The following is a 26,925-nucleotide window of genomic DNA, read 5'->3' on the forward strand; positions in this document are numbered from 1 at the left end:
TGTCCATCTGTAGCACATTGCAAACCCTGGTTAACCAGAGCATCCGGGGTGGTCTTTCACGAGCCCCCAGCTCCAGCAAACGGCTCTCATCCTGCCCAGTACCACAGCAACATTTTGGTGGATTTCCAGCTGTGTCAGCAGGTGAAACCAAGCAGGAGTGTGGGTGACACGAGAGCTGCTCACCCCAGGTTCACCTCGCATCAGCCTGGTCAGGGAAGATCCCATCCTCAGCATTTTGGTTCCAGGGCAGCTCTTCTGCTAGAGCTCATCCGTGGAGCATCCCTGACACAGGTGGGAGGACCTGGCTTACCCCAGCTCAGGGCACGCTTGTGTTTGTTCCTCCTCTGCCTTACTCTCTCCATGGAACAAGAAGCCAGTTTGCTCCCCCAGACACACACCCGCAGGAGGGCTGGCTAGCTCGCACCCCTTCAGAGAGTGACCGAGCTGAAACAGAGCTGCTCCTGAGCACAGCATCAGTGAGCCAGAGTTCGCAGAGGACTTGGGGATCGTTGGGTAAGGGCATGGAACAGACTGAGCCCAGCTGTCAGCTACTCACGTGGATAACCGATATCCTAGGCAGCACAAGGAGGTGAAACTCCATCGCTTCCTAATGTAACAACCAGCTCCCCAACACAGCAGGAATGATTACACCGGGCAGCCACGGACACTGGCTCTCCCCTGGTGTTACGTGGTGCCACAGCATGCAAGAGAAGAGCATTATTGGATCACTAGAAAGCAGCAGTAACTGGCTTCCCTTTTATTTTGGAAATTAAAAAAAATAAAGAATTAAAGTAAAGACTGTCCGGATAAGCAGCTAACGTGCCTGACAATTACAGCGTTATAGGATATGTTCTGAATTAAATCTAGTGCAATCCGTGAGAAAGTCGAACAAAAGCAGAAAACACATATAAAATAAAGAGAACAGACACCGAAAGCATGGTGTAATCCCCAAAGGGAAAACGCCTCTCTCAGGTCTGAAAATTTCCACCAGAAACCTTGGAAATCTTACAAGCCCTTCAGCATCCAACTCAAACAGCCAGGAGAGGAGAAGGGGGGGAAGCAAGGAGCGGGGGTGTTTCCCCAACATCATCCATCAGAAGAGGGGAGGCTGCTTCCCAGCTGACAGTGGGCATTTTGCTTAGAGAAATGCTGCTTTCTCTATGGGCTCCGCAAAACGAGCCCGGCGTATGTGGCTAACGCAGACCAGCAAAACATTCAGAGGCGCTGGTTTGGGATGACAGAGCCACTCGCTGCATCGCTGAAGAGCTTCTCAGAAAGCCTACCCTGCCCCTTCACAGAGCAGCTATTGATGCGCCCTGCCAGAAGCATTTTGTTTCCCCAGAGCTAAATCAGACCGGCCTCGTCTGACTTAACCGCGCTGGAAGATGCTGGGACAAAGGCCACTTCATGCCTTGCCATCTGTCCGTGGTGATTTTACATCCCTTGTTACTCCGCTATCTGCAGCACGTTTGCCCCAGCAACATCCCTGGGAAGCGAGGCCACGCTGTGATGCCTGCAGAAAGGGAGAGGAGAGATGAACGCTGCGGTTATACGGCACGGCGAGGTCATGCAGAGATGGCAGAGATGTGCTGGTGCTGTGCCCCGCTGGGTCAGTGAGCTGAGCTTCTGAGGCAGGCTCATCATTTTAGGAGGGGATGCAAACACTTTCCCTGTTTTCTGGAGAGCGCCACCAGAGCACAAATCCCGTTTTTAAGTACAGTGGCAAGTGCAGGAGCTTCGCTGAAAGCAGAGAGAAAAGAGCACCAAGGTCACCTCTGTTCATCGCTGCTTCCTCCAGCTCCTGAGAGCTCCGTAACCATTTACCTACTATCCTCCTCTCAATTTCAATCCTTTCCACCCAACCGCTGAGACACAGCGCAGCACCTTTGGGGGTTTATTAGCTCATTAACCTTATAGAGCCACTGCAACAGCCCCACAGCACAGATGGCCAGTTCCTAAATCCTACCCAGAGATCTTCGCCCTGGCAGGAGCAGCTCAGCCCAGCACAAATGGGTCAACGGGAGGCTGCAGGGGCCCGAAGCTTCCTGCCCTTGCAGCTGCAGGCTGCACCCGAAATGCAGCACAGAGCCATGAGCAGAGTGCTGCTCTTAATTAAACACTTGCTGTTAGCGTTAATTACACACCAAGAATTCAGGTCAGTGAGATCTGCAGGCTGGTTTGGTTTTGCCCAGCACTGTCCTGCTGTCGATTTATTCCTACAAGCCTCCTGACCTGCTCCCCAATGTCACAGCTAAGGACAGCACCTCACGGGGAGGGAACTGATTTACCATCCAAGGGTCTGCTTGTGTGCCAGCGCGACTTCCCCTGCGTCCAGCCCGTCCCCCAGGGCAGCTGAGATGTCAAGGGGCTGGAGAATCCCATCTGTCCCGCACAGCGATGCCCTGTCCTGCCTCATGAGGATGTAACAGCTGCTGTCACCGGCGTTTTGAGCCAGGGCTGCTCAGACAGACCGACCCCATCTACACAAACACATTTTGTTTCAGCTCCTGGTGCGGGAGCTCTCTCAGACACCATTTACACGCCAGTGGGCAGCTCATCTCGCACCCAGAGTCCATCCTCAATGAGGCTTCTGCTGCTCACGCAGCAATGACCACTGTTTTTTTTTACCAAATCTGCTTAAATAGACACTCTTAAATTAATTTGGTAGTTTCATGACCCGCAAGGCTACTCCCCTGCTTGCACTACTACGAGACAGATGAGGCTTTAGCTCCAAATGTATGAAATTTAATCCCCGTGTTTTCATCATCTCCATCTTCTCTGCAGCCTGTTAGCTCTGCTTGATAGATTGTCCCCTGGAAACCGCAAGGAACTTTAATATTGAAAGCAGAAACAATAGCCCCGAACACAATGGCACATTTTCCTTGAGCAGCTCCATCTGCAAGAGTATCTAGTCATCTCCGTGGGACGCTGCTTGTAGCTCTGGGGAGACGGGGAGAGCGGCCGCTCGGCGCAGCACAATGAAGAAACTGTGCCAAGCAAAACACAGCCACAGGTTTTAACTGTGTGCTGGGAGGAGACTCCTTTGTCTTCTTTCTCCCTCTCTCCCTACCTCCAACCGTCGAGATGTTTTGCCTGTGGATCTGGTTCCAAGCCCATGCATCTCCCGTCCCTGGGGTAATTTAGCAAAGGAGCACAGACGACGAATCCCAGCAGCCGAGCGGGCAGACGGGGCTGTGCGTGTAACAGATATCTTGCTCCGGGCCCCAAGGGAGGCAAGCACACAGCCAGCAGGACCAGAGCTTTCCAACAGCTCGGAGCCAGCTGCAAACCTCCCTGTTCCCAGCCCCAGCGCATGCCCTGAGGCTCAGATCCTGCCCGGTGCCAGGTGCGGGGATCTGCTGAGGTTCCTCATCTTGCATCTGTGCCCAGGAAGGACAGGCTCCGAGCCACGGTTCCTCCCCTGGGTTTGGAACGGAGGGAGGGAGGAGTTATGCCCCAGAACATAAGAATAGGGGCACAGAGGCATCTCACAGGTGTGTTTCTACCTACAGATTTACCAGTTCTGGTGAAATCCATGGGCAACATTCAGCAAAAGCACTTTCAAAACAACTCCAGCACAAGTACACAGGATGGGCGCCTTAGCTGGGCACCCAAACCCACATCAGCTCCTTCCAGCGGCCGCCCTAAAGCACTCTGGGGTCACTCTTAAAAAAAAAAAAAAAAGAGGGATTTGGGTGACATCTGAATGCTAACAGCCCATGCCCAGAAAGAGGACCCCAGGGGACCCACGCAGCCCCCCTGCTGTGCCTTGCAGAGGGACCAGACCGTGCCCAAGGCAGCACTACAAGGAGGGACACCACGTCCTGCAGGACAAACCCAACCCAGCCCCCTGAGAAGGGAGCCTGAAACCTTATTTTTGTATGGACAAGCCCGCCTTGGGAGCTTCGTTAATTTATTTGAGAACAAAAGCAAACCCTGGGAAAGCAGAGGGGGTTGGACACGGTGGCCATCGGGGCTGCGTGTGCGCAGCGCGGAGCAGGGTGGGCGCGGCGGCTGCTCATGGGGTCCCCGCGTTGCACCACGCTGCTTTGCTCCTGCAGGGCCTTTCAGACAGATAATCCTTCATCTCAGGACACGCTGCTCGGGGAGCAGCTGCTATCCTGTGTCTTGTACCAGCTAACCACACGGAACGCTTGGCAGAGTGTGAAAAGCAGCGGGGAGGGTGAGCTCGCAGCTGAGGGTGGCCACGGCGGCACGGGGGCTGCCCACCAGACCGACCCTGCTGGGCACCACACGGACACCTAGGGCTATTTCTCATCCTCCCCAGGGGTTTTCATGCATCTATGTTCTGTCCTCGTCCCCAGCACACAAAGCCACACGTCCACATCCACCAGAAGGATGCCCAGACTGCAGAAATATCCCTGTGGATGGGTCCTAACCAACGAGCTGCAGGTAGCACACAGCTCTTCTGCCCTAGCCCCTGGTTGGGGCAGGGAATTCACGTTTCACAGTCCCCCTGCCAGCATTTCTTGGTGATGCTTCATTAAAGAAAGCACCCAGGAACACGGTAACTTGCATCAGGGAGGTTCAACACTCAGGGCCATGCCTGTGCCCTCCAATTCCCTCACCAGCAGCCCCCACGCTGTCTGGTATTCAGAACTGGCTGCTGCTTTTTTGAGCCCTCCACACCTCCAGTGGGATCTGTAGGGCAATTTATTTGAAATCTCAAGGCCTGATTTGAGGCTTACGAAAACTTTTGCAAAGTTTCCCATTCTCTTCAGTGTATTTTAGATCAGCCTTTAGCACCTCAGCATCAGAGTGGTGAGGGAGCAGGGTACAGGCTGGCGAGGGAATTTGCAGCCATCTGCGGGACCCAGCCGCAACGTTTCCGCTGAAGAACAAAAACAGATCCCCAAAAAGAAGTGAGAAGTGAGGAGGAGGTGGAAGGAGGAATGTCACATCAAATGCTTTCTACCAGGACACGAGCAACTTAATTTTCAAAGTTCCACGTAGGGATCCTGCTGACGTCAGCCTCACTGAACCCTGATGCTGATCTGATCCCTTTATCTCCCTTCCTTATCAAACAAGGAGAGAAAAGAGCACGGGAGGGCAGCAGCCACACACCTGTGGGCAGCCCTGCACGCAGAGCCGGTGAGCTGCTCGTTGCCAGCAGCCCAGATGCAAAGTTATCTCGCTTAATTAGGGCTTCCTTTGGGGGGAAACCTTGGCTCGAGTAACTGCGCAAATAAATTACGCTAGGCGACACGCACGCGGACGCACAAATAACCTCTTTTGCTAAGCCAGGTGCAGACATTGTTTCTAGCCCTTCATCTGGGGCTGCTGCACGTCTCTCCATGAGGTCAGGCGTGGGAGAACATCGTGCTGGCCACAGGTGGAGGAAAACCTGAGAGAGGCTTAAGGAAAACAGCAATGAAACTCAGAAGAAATGTTCCCCGCTCTAACAGGTGCGGAGACACGGCTCGGCGTGCTTCAGCACAAGAGCTTTCAGCACAGCCTGAGCGCCACGCTGCAGATCTAAGGTGGTTAAGGAGGCTTTGAAATCTCACCCCTGCTTTGAACCTTGAAGATTAGCATCAGCGCGGAGAAGGATTTGAAGCTGGAGGAAGACGCTCATGTTTCGAAAGCAAGCAGCAGCAGGTGGAGGGGCAAGCAAAGGGGCTGCTCTCCGGTACAGGAGCAGCCCGGGCAGGTGATCCCCTGCCCTCGACGTGGGACCGAACAGGATTAAACTGTGCAAACACAACAGAGGCTTGAAAAGGAAACCTAATTTCCCTTCTTAGCGATATTGAGGCATGTAACAAGGCAAACTGCCAGACAGCTTCTCATGCCTTGCTGTTGAAATTGAGCTGAAGAATATGATTTGAGCGTCAAGGCGTTCAGTGACAGGCTGTCACCGTAATAGCATCTCATCTACTTAAAAGCATCTCTCAAATGTCAAAGAAGGTGGGAAAAGAACTTCAAGCTTTATATCCTGAGTCTGAATGTGTCCCTCGAGGTGCTGCTTCCAGATCGACACAGCGAGAACCCATTTCTAACATCAGAGCAGAGTATGGAGAAAGGGGGTAAGGTTAACAGGAGGAAAAGACACTGCTGAGGGGTTGGTTCTCAGCAAAACGCCGACCTGCAGGAGTCCACCAGGTCCAGGAGATGTGCAGACAACAACCACAACAAAGAGAGAACACAAGATATTGTGTAGGTAACAAATAAATACAAACCAGTTTGTCCTAGAGCAATGCTGTATGTCCATCCTGCAGGCCTGCAGTAAGAAAGCTATTACAATATTTCTGATAAGAGGACAATGTCAGTCTCACAAGATGAGATTTTTCTGTGACCTTTTACCATCCTTGGGCCAGAACCCAATGCCCAGGACTGAATTTAAAACCCTGAATGAGAGCAAAATCATCAGTCTTGAGTTTTCACCATGGCCCCAGTCCCTACTGCATCCAAGTGCCTCATGGTCACAAGTTAATTTATCCTCTCAAAATCCATGAAAGCTGTTAGAGAATGGGCAGTCCAACACCCAGATCTCTAAGAGCCAGCTTTTCTGCTTCTGTCAGGACAGGACAAAACATAAAAACAACATATAGTGTTCCTCCTTGTAGCACTTTAATCAGACTAAGAAAATAATGCAGGACAATACACCTTGTGTGCCTACAGACTGGGAATTACGGCTTGCACCAGGTAGAAGCACTAGAGATCATTGCTAAACTTGCCTCCCCATGGAGAATAATTGGCCCTGTGCTTGTGGGCTGGAGCTCGTGGAAGCTGAGTGTGCCCCTTCCTGCACAAGGCTCTCACTGCTCATCTCTCAAGGCAGGAGCACAGCGAGCATCCAGCACAGTCCTGCAGCGTTACCCCAGCTGGCCCATTTCTGTTCCCTTCATCAATAAGACGGGACTGGCCACACCGGGCTTTTATCTCAACAGAGAGTGCCTGGGCTCAGCCAATAACGATGAACAAAGGGATTATTTCTTTCAATTTGTATTCATCGGGGTTTGCGGCCTCTCATGCATTTTCCGTCCTCAGACACCAAGGAGACCGACGTCTGCTCAGAGCTGCTCTGTGCTGCGGCAATACAAATAAATTAACGGGTCACCACGAGGGAAGGAAAGCGAGTTTTCCACCCCAAAGACTGGCTTACTTGAGAGCCTGACATATCTGAAATCCATTTTTTAGAATATATTGAAAGGGCTCTCTTTTATAGAGGGACTTTGTTATGACGTGGAAAATTCACAGCTCCTCACATCAAGCCACGGGCGGAGGCAGCCTGGAGTATGAATTAAAAATAATGTGGTTGTTTGCAGAAATCAGCAGCACCGATTTAAATCCACACCCTCCTCCCTCCTCAAATAATCACCCTGTGAACGGAGGTGGTTTATGGAGCCTTTTGGAAAATGTTCCTCACGGCCTGCCTCCTGAACCCAAAATAAAACACATCACATCGCAGCAAATACTTCACCAGGGTGCTGCTCTCTCTCCCCCCCAACCCACACCTCTCATTTGTTGCTAATTAAGTGCCCCAGCAGGTGCTCGGAGCACAAACTCGACCCGGCTGCAGCGAGCAGTGATCAAACCCCCCTGGAATGCCTTCTGGGAGAGCGGCGGCCTTCCAGGGACCGGGTTTGGGGAGGAAAGAGCAGATTAGAGGCGAGGGACGGGTCAGCCTTTGGGTCAGACTATGCGAGCTCCACTGCCAGAGGGTACTTTCGAAGGATGGGTCGCTAGAAACAGCTGGGTTTTGGGGAAAATGTTGGCTCTTCTCTATTTTGCAAGCCCTGCTCCGGGCTGGACAAAGCCCAGTCTCCAAAGCAGGCAGTGACCAGCGGTGCCGTAGCCGAGGCAGGAGATGTCCCAGCCTAGCCCTGGGCGAGGCCAGGAAAAGGATGCAGAGCCGAGCCGGGTGTCGGACCAGCCGGGAAGGTTATCGGCTGTGTCTGTGACACATCAGGGCCACGGCGGTGCCACGTTCCTAGCTGCCACCCAGAGCAAACAGGGACACGCCTGGGGAGCGGTTTTGTGACAGCAGCTGAAGCCCTGGGACGTGTCCTCGCATCACAACGCCTGGTGCACCCACCTACCTGCTGGCCTCCACGCTGTGAGACCATTTATAGGTTCTCGGGGGATACGGCATGGACCAAACCCACCCCACGTCCTTCAGCTCTAGGACCAGGCTGAGAGGTATCAGCACACGGGCTTCGTGTCTGGACATCCTAAACCAGTTACCCCTTGGGATAACATGGAGCAAGCCTGGAAGGAAACCCTTCGCCCCTTCTACAACTTGTACTCCTGGCAGCAGAAGCCCACGGGACCAGGACAAAATCCCAAGCAAGAAAAGCACTATTTATATTTCTGCTGAGCGCTTGGCTTTTCTTTGGTCACTCTGCTGACGTTTCACTTCTTCACCAAACCCTGTTAGGAACGGCTGGGGGTTTGGGGGGAGGAGAGGGAACGTGGTCATTAGGGTCTGGCTTAGCTACTGCAATACAGCTAACGTTTGGCTCTGTTAAAAGGACTCCCAGCCAAAACTTCAAAGAGCTTCACAAACATTAATGAACAAACTTTCTCCAGGCGGCTGATTATAGCCCCCGTTTTATGGGTAGATATTTCCAGATAGCCTCCCTGCCGACCCAGCAGCTCCCCGTTCCTCGTCCCACACCGCAGACTCCCGGCTCGTAATTGCACTGAGAACATCCCTGCACTGAGGCAATGAAACCGTTCTGACCTAGGAGTGGGACAGGATTTGATGCCCCACATACTCCAGGGCTGTCCCCAGGCGAACCTGAGGTTTTGTAGGGCTTCCTGCAACTTGGAGATGCTTTCTGCCAACTTCTCCCTTTGCATAAGGCCAGCTAGGACTACCTTCGTGGAGCACACCGCCCTGTAACGTTCCATCTTCCTTATTCCCAGATCCCAACAGAAAAAAAAAAAAAAATCTGCAGGGAGACCTGCATATGTTACAGGGACTCGGGTATTCCTCAAGTGCCATCCCACAATGTATTTTACCCCTAAAAGTTTTTGCCACGCACCAGCTTTGCTCAGGCAGCAGCAGCACGGCAGTGACCAGGACGAGCCCGGGCTTGGATTTCAAGGCTCCCCAGACCACACAAGGGCCAAAACTCTCCGGGTTGTCAGAAACCAGAGATTAGCCAGAAAAAAAATGAACAGCCTGTTGAGTAATTTGCTCCAGGTGAATAAGACACCTTCCCTGTAAGACAAAACTTCAATCACTGAGCTCACCTTAGCTCTCCCAAAGCATTTTTTCCTGTTGGCGTTTTACTCAGTCCTTTTCTCTATTACTTTCTAATTCCCTCTCATGTGGCGTTTTCCTCTCTCACGGGGTTTTTGTGGTTTGTCCGACACCTCTCTCCAAACACCTGGCTGAAGGTAGCAGCTCAGCAAGTCGCGCTGGTTTCCTTCGCACACCCTAAAAACAAACAACTGCAGCCAGACCCAGCTGCGGGGCTCTTGTGCTCACTCCGGTTGCAAAAATGCTGCTAAATCGATTAGTACCTGTCCTTAAAATATCACCTGTACCGCGAAATACCTAGCACCAGCAAGCACTTCAGACACTGAACCAAACCCGCCCGTGCTCCTGCAGGTTTGTGCTTCCCTTCCAAGCATCTCTCTTGGGCCCCGCTGTGTTTTAAGGCCTCGTCCAACCCCAAACACCAGCACTGCGGCTTCCTCTTTCCTTGGGAAACTGCCTGGGAAACAAACAGCAACACAAGAGCCCGAGAGATCCTTCTCCTAAGGGTCCCCCCGGCACAAACAGCATGGGACCCTTAACCCGGTCACGCTTCTCTTGGGAACAGGCAGGGAAATGCTGGAACAGGCAGGAAGGGAATAAGGTGGGAAGCAAATCCCAGCTTCCCACTCCGCACGCCGCTCCTGCAGAATTATTCAGGTGCTACGGGGAAGGAGCAAAAAGCCCCGTTTGCACTTAAATGCATTAACGTAAATAATCTCCCCGTAACCCTTGCAGGGCTGTTTCAGATGGTTGTGAACAGAAGCTGGGGGGAACTGTCACTGCCTCAACACTTTGGACTTGGGTGCTTCAGGGAAGAAAGGGCAGGGAGAAATCCCGCCAAGGAACGTGATTTTTCAGAAAAAATACCTTGATCTTTGGTTTAAAAAAAATAAAAAAAAAGGAAATACACTGCTCTCCTGTGTTTTATTGTTCCAGCAAACAAAACCTGGAACAAGGTTAACAAATAAGGGGACTCCTCCCTCGGCTGATCTTTAAATCCTGCTGGGGAGACCGAACGGGCTGAATGGGACCTGACAACACTGGGGTAATGGGAACAGAGGTGGGACATCGCAGGAGGTGTGTGTTTTAACGTGAAAAGCAACCAGCAGCGAGGAAAATTGGTCTGAATCCTCCTCAGCTGATTTGGGACCAGACCTCAAAAAATAACAATTCAAATAACCCTTTTGACTAATTCCACTGCTTTCTTTGCTGGTTTGGAAAAATCTGCCCAAGTTAAACTCTTTCTAGGTAATTGATAAAACCCACATAGACAGCAGCACAGCCTAGCAAGCAGGTAAAGCAATCGGGTTAAAGCTTCCAAACGACATTCACAGACACTTCTTCAGTCTTTGCCCGGTTCCAAAAATACTATCCCATGAATATGTGAGCATCTGGTAATGTGGCTTCACTTCCCAGCTGTCAGATCCAAACTGGAGAGGGGAGCTGGCACAGGAGCTCTCATCGCAGCTGCATTTTCCCCCGATCCCTCCCAGCGCTTACGAAGTTTTGGGCCAAGAGCCCTCAGCGCAGGTTTCTCTCCCCTTCTCATAAAGACAATACACCTTCTAAAAACCACATCCCACTGGGATCTTAGTAAGTAAGAGTTCACCACCGCTGAGCTCTGTCACTCTTCTCATTTCTGACGTTTCCTTAAGCCTGACAGCAGCCGGAGGAAGCTGCCGCAGCCTCAGCACTTGCTGGGGGCTCCTAACCCCGACACTTCCCCCCGCCACTGGCTACTGCAGAGATGGGGGCTCCCGGGGGAGCTCTGCTTTATGAGCTCTCACTCTCCACCTGAAACGTGAGCCAGTTTGTAACTCCACACCCGGCTGCACCCTCCCCTCCGAAGCTCCCAGGCTGTGTGCCGTGAAGCAGAGCCGGCAGCCGTCGCCACCCCGGCACGATCACACACCACAGAGAGGGACTTGACGCTCTCCCTGGGCTGATGACATTTACAGGGCGCTGAACGCGGGATCCAGGCCTCATGAAACCACGCAGAGCAAAACACAAGCCCTAACATCACGAGAGGCAGCAATTTCGAAACCATTTCCCACCTCGGAGCACGCCCTGTCCGTGTATCGAAAAGGTCCCCATGGAGAAGTCAACCACCTCTTTGTGACACCCCCAACCTTTCTAAAATTAAAACCTGCTCCTTTCTCTAACTAAGTATAGAGCCAGTGGCTTAATTAAACTTTGTTTTACTTCTAGGATTGGGAGCCTTCCCCAGCAGCAGGTTATTTATTTGGTTATTTGCCGTGTGCTTCGAACGTGGTCTCTGTTGTAGCTGGGCAGGCGCGTTGCCATTTCCCCGTCACGGCCCTCATCTCTGTCTGACGTGGCCCGGGCTCTTTAGAAACAAATACTGGAAACCAAACGGATTGTTTCGCCAAGCAAACATTTAAATAATGATGGAAATAAGAATTATAAACAATTCCATTTATTCACTGAAGACAAAGATACTGCCCCAAGCCAGCTGGTATCCTAAGGCACTGACTAAGCCCCAGAAGGAAAAAAAAAAGGCATTTAAATAGCCTTTAATCATCTAAGACAATCACTCCCAGCTCAATAACCACATCAGCTACTCTTTTTTTTTTCCAAGGGAATTTCAATTCCCCTGTTCCCGACAGGCTTGCTGCTGGGCTGTGTTTCGGAGGGGAGCAGGCAGGGCTCTCTGAGAGCTGAATGGGGCCTGGCTGCTCCAGGAGCTCCAGCACAGCTGCCAAAATGCCAGCAGCACGGCCAGTGCTCCCGTCTGGTGGCTCAGGGCTTCTCCTGCAAATCTGCTTTGCTGCATCACCTGCAGACCACTGCCGGCCTCTCCACAAGCTGTTTGGGACACTGTTTACTGGGAGGAAAGGACGTGCCATTCCTCCCCAGGGAGCCGGGGCTGACCTCGGGGAGCAGACATGTTGACAGAGCCACGCTCTGATTTCCTCTCAATTTTCCCAGGCTAGGTTCAGTTTCTGTCCCGTTCTTAAGGAAGCTGTTGTCAAACCGCACCGCGCATCCCAGCTGCTGGAGCTATGTCCCCTACAGCCCCGGGACTGCCGGGGATGGCCTTGAAGCCAAGCCCTGGGGCTGAACCCCGCAGGTCAGCTACATTGCCAGCCTCCTGGTCCGGAGGAGGGTTTCACTCTCAATGCCTGCAGCGGGGCCAAAACGCTGAGGCCCACGCCACGAGAGTGGGAGCAGGACAAATGTCATCCTTGAGAGCAGACAGACCATCCCAGCCAACGCCAGCAGAGCCCAGAGTGGAGGGAGGCCCACGCCTCGACTGCAGAGCCCCGGTGCATTCACACCACAGCTCAGCCCACCCCTCTACCACGCCGTTTCTCCCCACTCCTCCCCTGCCTGCTTCCATGTGCACCCTCAGACACACACGTAGCCCGCATGAACACTCCCCGAGCTCGTCAGAGGCTGGGAATCTCGCAAAGCCGAGCCTCCCACGCGGCGAGAGGGGCAAGCTGCATCACGCACGGGGCCTCGCCAGCAGCCCTCCTTCCTTCCCTTCCCTTCCCCAGCACCCCGAGCTGCTCGCGGGGTGGCAGCTCTGGAAGGGAGCGCCCTCAGGCACCACGGGGTGAGCCTGCAGCCCTGGGTGCCTGGGAAGCCCTGGTGGTGGTTGGGAGCCTTCTGCAAACTTGGGAACGTGCTCATCCCGTTGCATTCTTACCTACAGTCTTCGTCACTGAGGAACCCAGCGCATGCTTGAGCTTGTTGATCCGCCGCTCCTACAGAGCTAGGAGCAGGAGTGTTATAACACGCAGTACCGTATGCCCTACCAAAATAGTTGGTGCTGAGTTAGACCGTGCTGAACCACCAGATTTAGTGATTGTGAGGCCACTTGGGCAATTAACCCAAACTAATTAATGCTGAGAACGTAAGCATTTTCATCAGGGCGACATCAGGCAGCAACCCCACAAGCACCCCGTGTCGATTCCCCCTTCGCTCTGCCCCAGGAAGCCGATACCCCGAGGCTGCCAGCTCACCTCGAATCCCCGTAACCTTGTAAGACACCGAGTGCTCGGGCACATGGAGAAATTACACTGGAAATGAGAGTAGATGTTACAACATTTGATACAGCGTGGGGTAACAGAGGAAGGGACGTTGGGACAGAAGAGCACATCAGAGAAGAAGGATCGATAGCAGCAGCATTCAGATGAACTCTGGTCTGAACAAGCACAGTTACAGACCACGAGGATTTTTTATAGTCCCATTTTTGTTTAATGTGCTCTTCAGTGCTCAGTTACTTCATTACAGCACTATAAACAATCAGGATGGCCCTAGCAATAACAAACGAAGCTCTTGATGTTTTATCGTCAGGCTGGAAACAACTTACATCTCTTTCCGCTCCCTAATAAAATTCTTGATATTCTTTTTTTTTTTTCTCTTTAATGTTCTAATTGGCTGCTAGTGAGTTCCTCTTTCTGCACCACTTTGAAGAAAACCTGCTTAGATCAGCAGACCGCATCGGCCAGATAATTTTTTGCTAACTGATACACAAAGCAAATGCTTGAACAGCGCCTTGTTTATTTGCCTTTTCAAAATTGTGACATTTCATATGTCTCCTTGTGGCCAAAACGTCTGTGTGGGTCATTGTGTGCGGAGACTGCGAGCTGCCTACCTCACATTCCTGCCGTGGCGCTGGCGGGGACGTCGCTCGCCTCTCATACCACCAGAAACACAACGTGGGATTGCTGCGTGCCACTAAAGGCGGCTGCTGTGCTTTGTCTTGGAGAAAGCTGCACTTGGCAACTGCAGGGAAGGCTCCTTCCCCAGCTTCGCACAGAGAGACCCTCATGGAAGGGATGGAGGGGCTGGCGTCTGGTCGCAGGGCTTGGCCCCTCTGCTGAGGCTCTTGTCCTGTCCATACCCTGATCCAGGCACCAAAAACACCAGCACAAAAGCAGACTGGGACATTTGGAGTCGCTGGGTAAGATGCCTTGCGCTTTAGGAGATTTCTGCATGTGCTCAACTGCAAATCTCCATCCTACAAAAGCCCTTTCCAGCAACAAAAAAGGGGGCCTTACATCTGTAGATGTCTTTTACTGCGGAGTGGAAATGCCAGGCACGATCCCTGCTATCCCAATAAAAGTGTCCTTCCTCAGTTCCTTCAGGGACAGCAGGAGCACTGCCTACCAGGACTGCCAGCTCAGGACGGGATTCTGCTGCCACCACCACCAAACCCATCCCTGATGGTGGGAAACCTCAGATGGCACCCAGGTAAAGTGCCTGCACGAGCCCCCAGCCTGCCTCGAGGCTCAGCACTTGCTGCAGGCGATGCTCACACCACTCTCCCCGCGTTGGGCTCTCCCCTGTTCTGTACTGCACACAAGAGCCAAGGACCCAGGGGCAGGGTGCATCCAAAAGTGGCAATTAAAATATTACATCAAGAGGTGGCTCTGACCCCACGTGGTGCTCGGGTGCAAACGCCTCTCCGGGGTGAAGGACAACAAATAATTGGACCTGACAAGCCATTTATCGTGCTGCTTTCATCTACGCAGAGCTAACTCAATACTTACAATCCTATTTGCAGCAACACTGGCATCCACACGTAGTCTGCTGCCGTGATTTGACCCACATGCAGCAGCAGATGTGACTTGGTTGCACAATTAAATTGAAGCAGGGTGTTGCAGCATCATTTAAGCCCACATTTAGAGATCTCCAGACCTCACCGAAGCAGCACAGAGCTGACGCTTGGCTCGTTGCATTGGGTCTGATTTCTACTTACCGCACCACCACGGGGCAAACTCTAGCTTCAAAATCCCACAGAGTGTCCAGATCCACTGCCCTATTACTTATCTCAAAAACCTCCTGACACACAATTCAAGGACACACACTGCTGAAACGGCACGGCTAAACACTTCCAGGGCTTGAATCCTTGGGACAGAGCAGCCTCGAAGGGCCTTCGGTGCCTAACAGGATTTGCTAGGAAGTATTAAAAAAAATAAAAACAGCAATACCACAACAACATCTCGAATGATACAAGAGCTCTTAAAACCTCTGAGCCATTTGTCGCAGGGACAGCCTTCCAGAGCAGGGTGGGCTCTTTTTAAAGAACCCTGAAATTACAGTAGTGAAATTAATTATTTGTATTCCTTTCTCTTTGCCCCTGGCAGCCCCCCGGGCTCCCCCATGGGTCCTATCTGATGTCACTGCCAACATCAGGCATCGCAGCCCTGATTAAGCCGTTACAAGACAGCCCTTGTTCCTCCACTTCACTCGAGAGCAAAGGAGGCACATGCAGGCTTCGGGAGCCCTGAAACGTTGCTCTAGATTTCTAGATTTTGGGAGCAAAAGGATGGGGGTCTGAGGAGACCGCCTTCATCACCAACAAGCTGGCGGCACCTCCAGCACTGACGACATGGTCTGTGACCGAGAGCCAGGTTCAGCCTCTCAAGAGACTGGAGAATGGGGCTCAGTGCTTTCATGCTGGTCTCCCATTTTCATCATGAAAAGCTCTGAGCTGGGTTTTCCACGGCAAAAATCCCTCTTCTATTCAGGGTACCTTAATACAGCTGGGAATCACTGTTTGCAAGGCAAGCTGTGGCCCAGCACAGATCCCCCCTACAAGCCAGGCGCAGTTCAGACAGCAAACGTGGGGAATCCTCCACTGCTACACCCTGACAGAGCTGCTTTGCAACACCGGGAGGACTTCAACACTTAAACGTGGGCAATTGCAAGCAGCTGCAGCAGGGGCTGCCCAGCTCCTACAGAGACACTGCAAGATCTGGAAACCCCAGGTGAGGGCCTCGGGAACTCGCAGTGCCTCACAGCACAAGCTAAAGGGGCTGGTGCAGAGGGCTGGTGCTGCTCAGGCAGTGGTGGCCCCGACAGGGAGCCCTGGGAGAGAAAAAAGGGTTAAGGGAGGGAATTTTGTTACTTTCTTGTCGTATTTTCTCGTGGGGGGAGAAGCGTTGTGCAAGCGGGAGTTTTCCACTGGCGCTAGGCCCCCTTGCACTTATCAATGGGACCTTTCAGGGCTCACTCCCTGATTGAGACATCATTTCCTGTCCAACACACTAACCCCATTGATAACTCCCCGCTTGATGGGAACTTTTCAAACCTACCAGGAAAGGCCAGGAGACCCAGAAGAACATACGCATGAAAACAGAACTGGGGGCGAAAAGAAAAAGAAGAGAGAAAGAAACAGTTCGGGGCACAAGCCACGCGGACAACAAATGTTTGTGATTACAGAGCGGAGCATCTTTAGGAAGGGCATCAGAGAGGGAGAAGCCATTGCACACATCATTCATAGCAGTGGGACTGACAGGCCTGGTGCCTCAGGCTAGAAAGAAGTGGAGAGGGGCTTAAGAACATCCCTTTGTTGTCTTCTGGTCACACAGCAAACGTGGACATCAAGACTGGCTATAAAAATTGTCCAGTCTTCCCCTGCCAAAGCCAGAAGAACATAACCAGTATGTTCAGAGGTGGCTGGAGACTTCAGATGTCCAAGTACAACAAGCAGTTTGTAAAGGGGGAGCAATGATGAAACTCTCCCTCTTCAAAGTATCTCCAACCAGGCACTCAAGGGAGGAACCATTTCTTTTCGAAGTCATCCCAGCAAATTGACTGCCTGTTATCTCCCACGCCACGGCCCAGCCGGCCGTGCGTGTCCTTCAGGCTGGCTCATTTGATACTCTGAACACAGCCCAGTTCCAAGCACAAGCTGCAGCCCCAAATCAGCATTTTCCCCAAAGTTTAGGAGTCTGGTAAACCTCAGTTTTTGCTTTCGCTTGTTCCCAAGCAGAGGTTTTACAACCCCAGGCAATTACAGTGCTGCTGCCTGGAAAGGTACAGACACAATGGATCTGGACTATGGTTAAACAGGACAGCAGCCAAAAAGCTCTCCCAAGTTGTACAGGTGCTTGGCAGCAGCACTAGAAACGAAGCAACTGCTGCCCACACTGAAACTTTGTAATTTAGACTTTCTAGTTTCCTGGCTTCAGGCTTCACCCAGCATCAATCCAGCAAGAAAGCTTTCAATGAAACCTAAATAGACTGGCATGGAATAAAGCAACAGAGCCACACTGGGTATTTAAAACAAATCAGTAGGAACCAGGAGGCTGGCTGGCTGGAGAGGCGGTTAGAAGGAGGGACAGAAGGTTTCCACTGCCATCCCCACTATTAAACTGCTGTGGGATCATGCAAAAGCTCTGCTCTTTTCAGCAATTTAGGCAAGTAGTTTCTGAGGGCCCACGATGTAGCTCCCTGTCTAAGTGCATCTCGAGTATTTAAAATTAGATTCCCTCTTCAATAGGAACCATTCATGAAAATGTCAGCCCTAAACGTCTTTGCAGTGCAAGTTACTCATTGTGAGCATACCACCCACTTCTCTTATACCCTACAAGGACAGAGCCTGAAAAGTTTCAGGATGGTGACATGTAACAGACCAAACAAGCACAAAGCCTTATTTAAACGTAGATCATCCCAGCTGGAGATATGACTGGGAGTAGGAGCAGAAATAATGCTTTGTGTAAGGAAAGCCAGCCTTACCTGCAGATCAAAGAACTTGCTGTATCGGCGGTAGATGATCTGGGAAGTCAGGTCGGACCATGTCACGTTGATTATATAGACCTGGTCAGGGAAAAGAAAGCACAGGTCAACACGGGCTCTGAAACACAGGCAACACACGGCTCTCGTTCCACAAGGATATTCAACGGGAACCCAGCTCTTGGGGCTGTGGGATTGCAGCTCTGTAAATCACAACCAGTGATGCACATCCGTACATGTGCTACGGCAGCTCAGCCCAGCACCTCTGGTAGCCAGCAGGCTGATTCAAAGGTGATGTGAAGCAGGTCAGTGAGGGCGAGACGGTTTTCTAACATTTGTGGAAACAACACGAGCCCAGAACAAGCCCAAGGTTTTCCTTGCCCAGCCCTGTTACACGTCCTGAACAATCACCTTACAGAAGCACTTTTGCCAGAAGACACGAAGAAAAATGATTCACAAGTGCACGCACATACACACACATATTGCACACAAATATTTCCTTTTGACCCTAGTGCCTCCAAAATATTTTTAAAAAGAGGAAAAACAAAACAAAACAAAACAAAAAGAAGCCAAGTTCTGGTCTCAGACCTACCAGCTTTCAAGCTGAATGCTGGTCCTGCTGCTTTGTTGACAAATACCCGAGACACAACCAGACTTGAGCTAACACAGGTCACTAAAGGTGACCACATGACTCCAACCTAATGGAAATCACAGTTAGGGCAGCTCCTGGGTCTTTAAAACACTTTCCAGGTTTTGCATATGGAGCGAGATAAGGATCTGGCAGAGGAAACAGGCAAGCATCCCTCCTCCCTCAGCCCCTGCCTGCAGCAGGAGCTCTGCCCTTTGCCTGCAGGGACAGGGGATGGACAAGCATCACCCTCTTTGCCAGGACACCAGCCCAGCTGCCGAGGTGCAGATGCTGGGTTATTGCTTTTAAAGATAAACCCTGGAGGTATGTTAAAGACCAGGCTGAAAAACACTCTTCCAAGGACCAGTAAGGGATTTTTCCCCCTTTCTTTTGTGGTAAGAGCAAGGTGGCATCTGATGCCCTGGGAGCACAGAGGTCCTGCAGCCTCTCTTCCCTCTCTGCTTGTTAGGACCACGTTCAGTCCCAAGGCCACGTGCTCCCTGTCTCCCACAGCCCACTCCCATCATCTCTGAGAGCTGGACACGCAGGGAAGGAGATCTGGGGCCTTTTATAGAGCACCGATGGTAAGGAGCCTGAATTTGACTGAATTGCCTTACCCAACCCACCTGCTGCTCCCAAGAGAGCACGGCTCTCAGAAATCCAAGCTATTCACCTGCTCTGCTTCACATTTCTTCTACAAAAGCAAAAAAAAAAATGTGGGTGACAACCACGTGGGTTCATGAGGGGCAGCAAGACAAGCGACACGAGCATTTCAGGCCCCCTTTACAGATCTTACCCACGCAGGGGTCAGGCCCTGGGACGGAAGCCGCTGTTGCCAATTTTCAGCCCAGCCGCACTGCACTGAAGGATATTTTTTTCCATGTGTTTGTTGTGAGAAAAAGAAAAAAAAAAAAAAAGTTTGTAGCTTCACTCTGGGCTAATTCACAACACAAATATTTCTGCTCGTTCGCTATCCAACAGCTACTCTCAGATGGAAAACCCATTCGATTAAAAACAGATCCTGACAGATGGGAGCTGACCGGGATCCAAAAGCAACTTCAGATACTGTAATCCTGGCCCCGGGTTCTCACAAAGGGGATGAGACAGGGATAGGGGAACATGTTGCACATCTAAACAATGTTTATAATTTTTAATTACGCGTCTTTTTCTCCAGAACTTTGTGAGAAAGATACGCCACAGCCATCCAAGCTTTTTGAGTTTGGCAGCACTTCGAGCTTCCCCATGCTGCTCTTCAGGAACCCAAAAAAAAAAAAAAAGAAACACCCTCAGCAGCGCTGTAAGCCTTAGGTATCTTCACACTCAGCAAAAGAGGAACTGGGTGGTGTACAGATGCATTGACTCCTCTTTCATGGGAAGATCAGAGCAGCAGCAAAGAGATCCTTTAATCGTAACCCAGAGCTCTGTTAAGCTAAAAATGCACGGGCTCAAAATCTGCGGCAGGACGCAGGTGCAAAAACCTGAAGCGGCGATCGATTTTCATTCTTATTTGCATAAATCACACTGCTTCTGGAAAGCCATTTGGAATAATGGGGAATAAGAGCTGCTTGACCTCAGAAAAGATCAGTAAAATGCCAGATTTTAAAAGCAAGGTCCAAAGGTTTCAACAGCCCTTCGAGATCAGATTTCCCTCCTTCGGAGATCAGTTTGACGGTTGTTCGCTTCTGCTGCCTTACCCAGGCCCGTAACCTTTTCACAAGCAGCAAACATTACATCAGCTTACCTCATCATATTTTTTTGCTCAGATCTTAAAAGGGGTCGCTGTGAAAGCAATTAATGCTATCCCAGGGGAGCAGGAGCAAAGCAGTCCTGGGGGAGCCCCAGGTCAGGCAAATGCGCGGGATGAGGAGGCAGAGGAAATCTCAGCTACATGCATCAGCCTTGCTGCTGCCTGCAGAGCCAAGAGAAGGCTTTCTGTGGCATTTGGTGGCTCCCCAAAACGCAGCCACCTGAGCCACTGTCTTGGCACGTATCCCAGCCACAGGGCAGAGAGCTGCAGAAGGGCCCGGAGGCGAGATCTCCCTGATGGGAGGCACCTGTGATGAAGCAGAGATCTTCCCCTTTTGCTCCTACCCATGGGAGAGCCAAGAGCAAGCTCTTCCAAGGAAGTTTCACACATTTATGACCTTCAAGGGGTCAAAACACAGCCAATATGTAAATGTTTTGTCCCCCAAATCCTTTAAAAAAGTCCTTAACAATAAATAATTGAAGTACGAGTGGCAAACAGCTCACTACACGGTCACTGGACACCCCAGCTACAAAGAAATCCTCATTTTCATTTCACACATCCAAGTCTTTTTTCAGTCCGTGTGTTTTAAAAGAAATCCTTCCTCGAGGAAACAAGCAGCAGGCCCGTACAGAGCGGAGAATATTAATCAGGAACTGTGCTTGATGAGCAGCTCTTAATATTCACACTGCATGAAAGGCGGTGCAGGATATCAAGGGGATTTTATCAGCTGCTAATTATTGTTTAATTCTAGCGCTGGGAAACTTCCATTCGATCCACCACAGAGCAGAAAATTTGTTGCCAGCTGAAGTTAGAGCTCTCCCTTTACTGCCTACACACAAAGCAATGAGAAGAGAGGACTTTCTACTACAAAACACATTAATTCAGCTGTCATTGGGCATGACTTTCTCCCTGGATGTCTCGTTTTCAATGGAAAATATCCAGCCCCAGCTGGCACAAACCCCAGAGGTACAGAACTCAGGTTGCTCTCATGTGACTGATGCTTCAATTGGCTCTTTAGAGGACAATGTTTTGTTTTCTACAGCTGATCTGGAGTGGAAGATAAATGCCTGAAACCAGCCTTATGATGAGGCCAAGATAAAAATCTCTACAAATACCCAAGCTAGTGGCAAAGACAAGATTCCAGAGCAGAGACTAGAAACATGCCCATACCCATAACAGAGGGCACTGATAATCTTTAATAAGCAATTACAGTAAGCACTGGCTTTTATGAATGCAAAAAAAAAAAACAACACTATGGTGCAATTTGTATGCAGATATCACCGGGATAGCGCCTTTTATCCTGGAGAACATCAGCACCTTCAAAAGCCTTGTATTAAAGCGTTGGATGTTTGTCTTGCAGTGAGTCAGGACCAAGAGATTCTCCTTTTCCCCCGTATTCAGACATTGGTGCTGCCTGCGAGCTGGAAATTTCCCAGCTCAGCTGGTGGAGCACAGCACGGGAACGCTCCCCGGTCTGCTTCAGCTCCGAGCAAGCTTTCTGCACCCACGAGGCTGAAGGAGCGAGGCTACTCACCCCTCAGAGCAACAACCCCAGTCCAGAGCTGTTCTCACCCCAGGAACATGAAGAGTGAGCTGAGAAACAGAGGCAGGAGGCTCGACAGAAGCACAAAACACAGGCAGCTTTGGAGGGGAAGGCCTGTGATGGGCTGGCTGTGCCGGTGGCAGGGCGCCGTGCAGGTGCAGGGTGTCTGGCTGCCTCCCGAAGCAGATGTGGTTTCACAGCCATCCCTCTGCAGGGCTCACGTTTCCATGAGCGGCGGGGGAAGTGTAACTGAGAACAAGCCAAAAATCGACCCACGGGTCTAGCGGACGAGTGTTGCACGTACCTAGGTTTGGGAAGCAAAGCAGAGCCGCGGGGTGCTGGAAGGAAGGGATTAGACAGCCCCGGAGATCACCAGGTCTCGTCTGCGGGCAGCCACCACGCAGGAAATTTATCCAGGATGCAGCAATTGCAGTTTGAATCACAATTTGCAAGCTAATTTAAAGTCTAATTAAACATATGGAGAGAAAGAAAAAAATGAGGGGGGGGATAGGAGCACTTTCCTTCATTTATCTTCTCCTCAGGGTCTTGTTTCAGCTGTGAAAGGCAACACAACAGGATTACTGCCGCTTGCCTTTCTAGCCATAACACATCAAAACTGTTCTGTGTGCAAGGAAAATAAACTCACCGCTAGCTCTGACCCCAGCCACACAGCGAGAACCAAGCTGGCTCCCTTCTAGTCAAGAAAACCCCACCACTGCTGCATTCACATGCATGGGCACAGACCTTCCTCCTGGCAGACTGAACCAGGATGAAATCCTGTTTTCTTTCCCAAACCCTTCTACCTAAACACTAATGAGAACAGCAAACAACTGCCTCGAGCCAGCCAGCAGACATCCCTGGGAAGGCAGGAAGAGGAGCTCATTTCAGTATGGGGACACCTGGCTGGAGTTTGTTGTTGTTGTGGCTTTATTTTTTTTCCTAGCTTCGCGTGTAGGGACCGGGAAAGCAACAGGGCTGTGTCTGAACAACGAGCCCAGCTCACTGGGTGCACGCAGGCAGAGCAATACAATACTCAGTAGCTGCCGTATTTTTCTCCTGAATGGATGAGGTTTCAAAGTTCATGGTTCAAACTTCTCTTTAGTCTCATCTTTACATTTCAAGGAGTTTTTTTTTTGTTTTGTTTTTGGCTTTTGCCAATTTGGATTCTTCAGCACCGACTTCCCCAGGCCTCCACAGCACCTTCCTGCTAACCAGATGCTCAACAAGCCCACACAATCAGAGCCAAAGGGGTAAAACTCTCCATCGTTTTTCTTCACTTGGTCATCTGTACAGTCATGAGAGGCGTAAGAAGGTAAAACGTGGAATTGGTGCCCACAACCAGTGACAAGAACCTGACCAGGAGCTGCAGAACGGGAACTGGAGCTCTGCAGCTCCCTTATGAGCCACTTCTGAGCCTCTTGCTGGGCTCGTCTGATTGCTCCATTTAGCTTCATCCTCAGGTGTGTTACAGCAGCATATGATGTGCCTACCTCTCACTGGCATCTGTGTTGCATTAACAGGGCTTTGTCTTTTGACTGATAGCCTGGGTCACACAAAAGACTAGTCAAGGCTCCTGTCTTCTCTCTAACTCATCCAGTAGCTGAAGCTTGTGGAAGGAGAAGAAGAAATAGGAGTGGTAAGACCCATTGCTTCCCAGGGTATTGCCTCCCAGCTTCAGGAAGCAGAAAAGCAACTTCCCTGCAAGGACACGGCAGCCAAGGGAAGAGGAGAACACCCACCCGGCAGACCCAGACACTTGGATGAGGGAGACAGAGCATCTGTGCAGACTCATTTCTGCCTCCAATCCATTTCTGTCCACCTCCGTTTACTTCCCATGTGTGGTGGAACTATTTGTGAAGCAGAATAATCACAGAGCTGAGTTTCTGACATTTAAAAGTTGATAGACCATCAGAAAACACAAAACCTACAGAGCATTAGAATGGAGGAGTGACAACCATAAAATGGAAATAGGAGCACTCAGGCTCTCTGTGAAACCTGGCTCCCTCGTGGCCTTCTCAAATACCCCACCTGGGTCTGAAAGAGGCTCTTCTAAGGCAATCAAACTAAAATATGTCCAACCGCATCTGAAGGTAAAAAGTTTTCAGCTTATTACGTCTCAGATCTGGATCCCAGTAGAATTATAAGCTACTTTAGCTCAGTGCTTGTGTCTTTCTTCCCAGCAGGTGATCACTGCTTCACGAAGACCCCAAAATATCAGAGTTTTCTGGTTAAAAAAAAAAAAAAAAAGAGAAACTCCTTTTTAAAAAAGGAAGGATTTGGTAAAAGCAACAATCAGACAAAAGGGACCCTTTCACATTTGGATTTAAGTCCTTGAAGGAAATTTAACTGAAAGATTTTCCATTCATCTCATTAAATTGGTTTTGGAAAATGATTTGTAGTTAAACTTGTTCTGAAAACAAAAAAAGACCAACCAGCCCTTTGGAGCCAAAACGATCATTGCCGAGTTTCCTGGGGCGAGGGACACAGAAACAGTTCGGGCACATGAGACCTTGCAAGAACCTGCTTGCTATGGAGGGAAATGCATCAAGACCAAGGAGACACATATAGAGAAATCACCGTTTCCCAGATCTAACACATCTTTGCACAAAGCTACTTATCCTCATGAAAAACCTCTCCGGACACCCTTCCTTCTGCTCTGAGAACAAGGGCCCATTTGCCTCATCCCAGCAGAACCGTACTGCAGCTTTTGCCCAGCTCTGGAGCAGTGCCAGAGCATCCGCAGCTCACGGCTGCCCAGCAGAGCACACCACGATATTGCCGGCCCTGCTTCACGTACCAGCACAGTGCAAGTACACAACCTGAATTACCCCAATCCCAAAAACTCCCTGCAGGCAGCCTTGTAATTGGAAAGAGGTTTTCCTAAAACCCGACCTTCCTTTGGGCTTCCCGCGGCAGGGATTCCTGCGCTGCACCAAGGCTTGCATGTAGTTTATGTTAGCATGCAAATCTTCCAGCTTTGATTCGTAACCTTGCATATGACCCCCAGATGCAGAGCTGGAAAAGCAAAGCAAGGGCCTGGGAAAGGGAGCAAAACTGCTCCAGGCCCTTCCAGAACAATGACAAAGCTCTGGGACATTCTTAGTCCAAATAATGGAAATTCTCCCGGGATTTTGCCATAGAATACTGGGATTCTTTTTCCTCTCGTTTTGGGTAGAGGGAAACAAGTTCATGTAAACCACGAGACCCTCAGACTCAAAAAGCCAGAGCTGAGGGGCGCAGTACTTGAAGTGTGACCTACTATCCATGAACAAACAACTCTGAAAAGCTCGTCTCATTTCCATAGTTTACACAACTACAGTTTTTGTGCGTGACTGGAGGATAAAACTTGAGGTGAAATCACCTGGACCAAGCAGCAGAGCATCACTGAGCAGTCAGCACCATGCACGGACAGAAGAGTATTTGCATTTGGTTTGCAAAATGCTAAAGGAGTGCCTGAAAAATGGACTTACCTTCAAATTGTAAACGCCATTCAACAAGCGTGCAATTCATGCATGTCTTTGATTACACTGTCTGCACACCATACGTGTGCAGCACTGGATGCACTCCTCTGGAGGACACTACTGACAATGTGCAACTAAATCTAGAAGAAGGGAATAAAACTCCACAAGTGCAGAAAGTGCGGAAGTCACTGGGAGGAATTTCTTTCATTGCAGTGCCCCTTGATTTCAGGCTTAGGTGAAATCCAAGTTTCTTGCAGAGAGAACTGTGAAAGATGGTTTTACATCCTAGTTTTGCAACCAGCACCTCAATTTCACTGTGAAATACTACAGAAAAGGCAAAGGTGGAGAGCCACCCTCATTTCCCCCCATACTTCTGGCCAAGCCAGGAAAACTGATGCAAGAGTCCTGTGCAGGGCAGATTCCCACCACTGGGGGCACGGCACCAAATTAACCACAAAATTACCTTCTTCCTGTGGAACTTGAGGGTTGTCGGGAGGACGCTGCCAAATCCTCACACCCTCAGCCCTTCTGCTGCTTTGCTAAGTCGCACCATTGTCTCTGCCCTTTCCTTTCCCCCTCCTCTTCTCCCACCCATCCTCGTTTCCCCTCCTTTTCCCACGCTTGGCTTCCTGCCTTCTGACTCTCCCTCCCCAGCCGGGCAGGGCCATCGCAGACAGCCCCAGCACATCCCACTCCCAGCCTGCAGTTTGCAGCTGGGCCACACACACGCAGAGCAGACGCCCCCAGCCCTCCCCACAGGTCTCCAGGTGGTGCTGATTCACCAGCCCAGGCTGTGGGGTCTGCGGGTACAGGAGCTTTGCACAGCTGGGTCGGGGATGCAAAGGATGCGTGAAGGCTTCCAGGCTCCCCTCGGAAACCTGCAGAGATAGCAGGAAAATACATTTTACTGGGAGGACGCTCACACTGTTTACCTCCGTGTCTCCAGATGAAGGATTCAGCAGATTTGGCTGCCCCTGGGCTGGGATTTGCCCCTCGTTCAGCTTCTCTCCTGCTCTGGGGCATGCTGCTGGTTGGTAACTTGCTCTCTGTCAGGGGTGCTGGTGACAGCAACCACACGAATTCCTTCTCGTTTACCTATCACAGCCCGGCCACAAGCTGCACATACCCTGGGAGTTACTCATTTTTGGAAGGAGAGCATGCGGCTGCAAGTCAGCATGTGTCACCTTCAATATAAGCCTTTTAGAGCCATGCCTACATTACATGTTCTCCTGAAACCCGCAATAAAATGCGAATCAGCAAACTGACTGCACACGTTTACATTTCTGTCGAATTCAGGGTTTACAGTGCCTTGGAACAATAAATAAACCTCTTCCTTTCACTCCCCAAACATGAGTATTCTCCCACTCCCAGCCACTTAAAGGGAATTATTAATGTTCCTCGGAGAGAAACTATTAAATCTGCTTAAGTGACCACCCAAAGCCTAGCAACATTTCTGTCTGTACCAGCAGGCTTTCACGACCCGATACAGCTGCACTCGACACACACAGCATCTGGAGACGGCAGGAACTTGCTAGGCAAGATTTTTTGGGGAAAAAACCACGTATGCATCCCAAATTCAGGTTCTCAGACTGGTCTCATCCATGGGGCCCAGCCGCTGCGGGTGTAACACTTCCCAGAGGCCAAGGCCTTTGCAAAGCGAGGATTCGGCTCCAATCTGCACGTGGAGGATCCAGAGTTTTTAACCTGGGTCCCCAGAGTGATTTTAAACTCCGATTTATGAAGTGCTAACACAGGAAGGAGCTGGAGGCACCGCTGCAATTTACCACGAAGCAGATATGCAAAGATAACAACAAGAACCAGCGC

The 26,925-nt window shown here is 50.8% G+C and overlaps 1 protein-coding gene across 3 annotated transcripts in view; it reads right to left on the bottom strand.

Moving 5' to 3' along the window:
* The window catches only part of SH3PXD2A (SH3 and PX domains 2A), a 232,090-nt gene that overhangs the window by 178,897 nt on the left and 26,268 nt on the right, over nucleotides 1-26,925 (bottom strand). For all 3 annotated transcript variants that reach the window (XM_068688430.1, XM_068688429.1, XM_068688432.1), the window contains exon 2: nucleotides 17,726-17,806. In XM_068688430.1, the coding sequence (XP_068544531.1) occupies nucleotides 17,726-17,806 (81 nt within the window). The remainder of the gene's footprint in view (nucleotides 1-17,725; nucleotides 17,807-26,925) is intronic.

The sequence above is a fragment of the Anas acuta genome, chromosome 7 (assembly GCF_963932015.1).
Source record: "Anas acuta chromosome 7, bAnaAcu1.1, whole genome shotgun sequence".
Taxonomy (NCBI): Eukaryota; Metazoa; Chordata; class Aves; order Anseriformes; family Anatidae; genus Anas; species Anas acuta.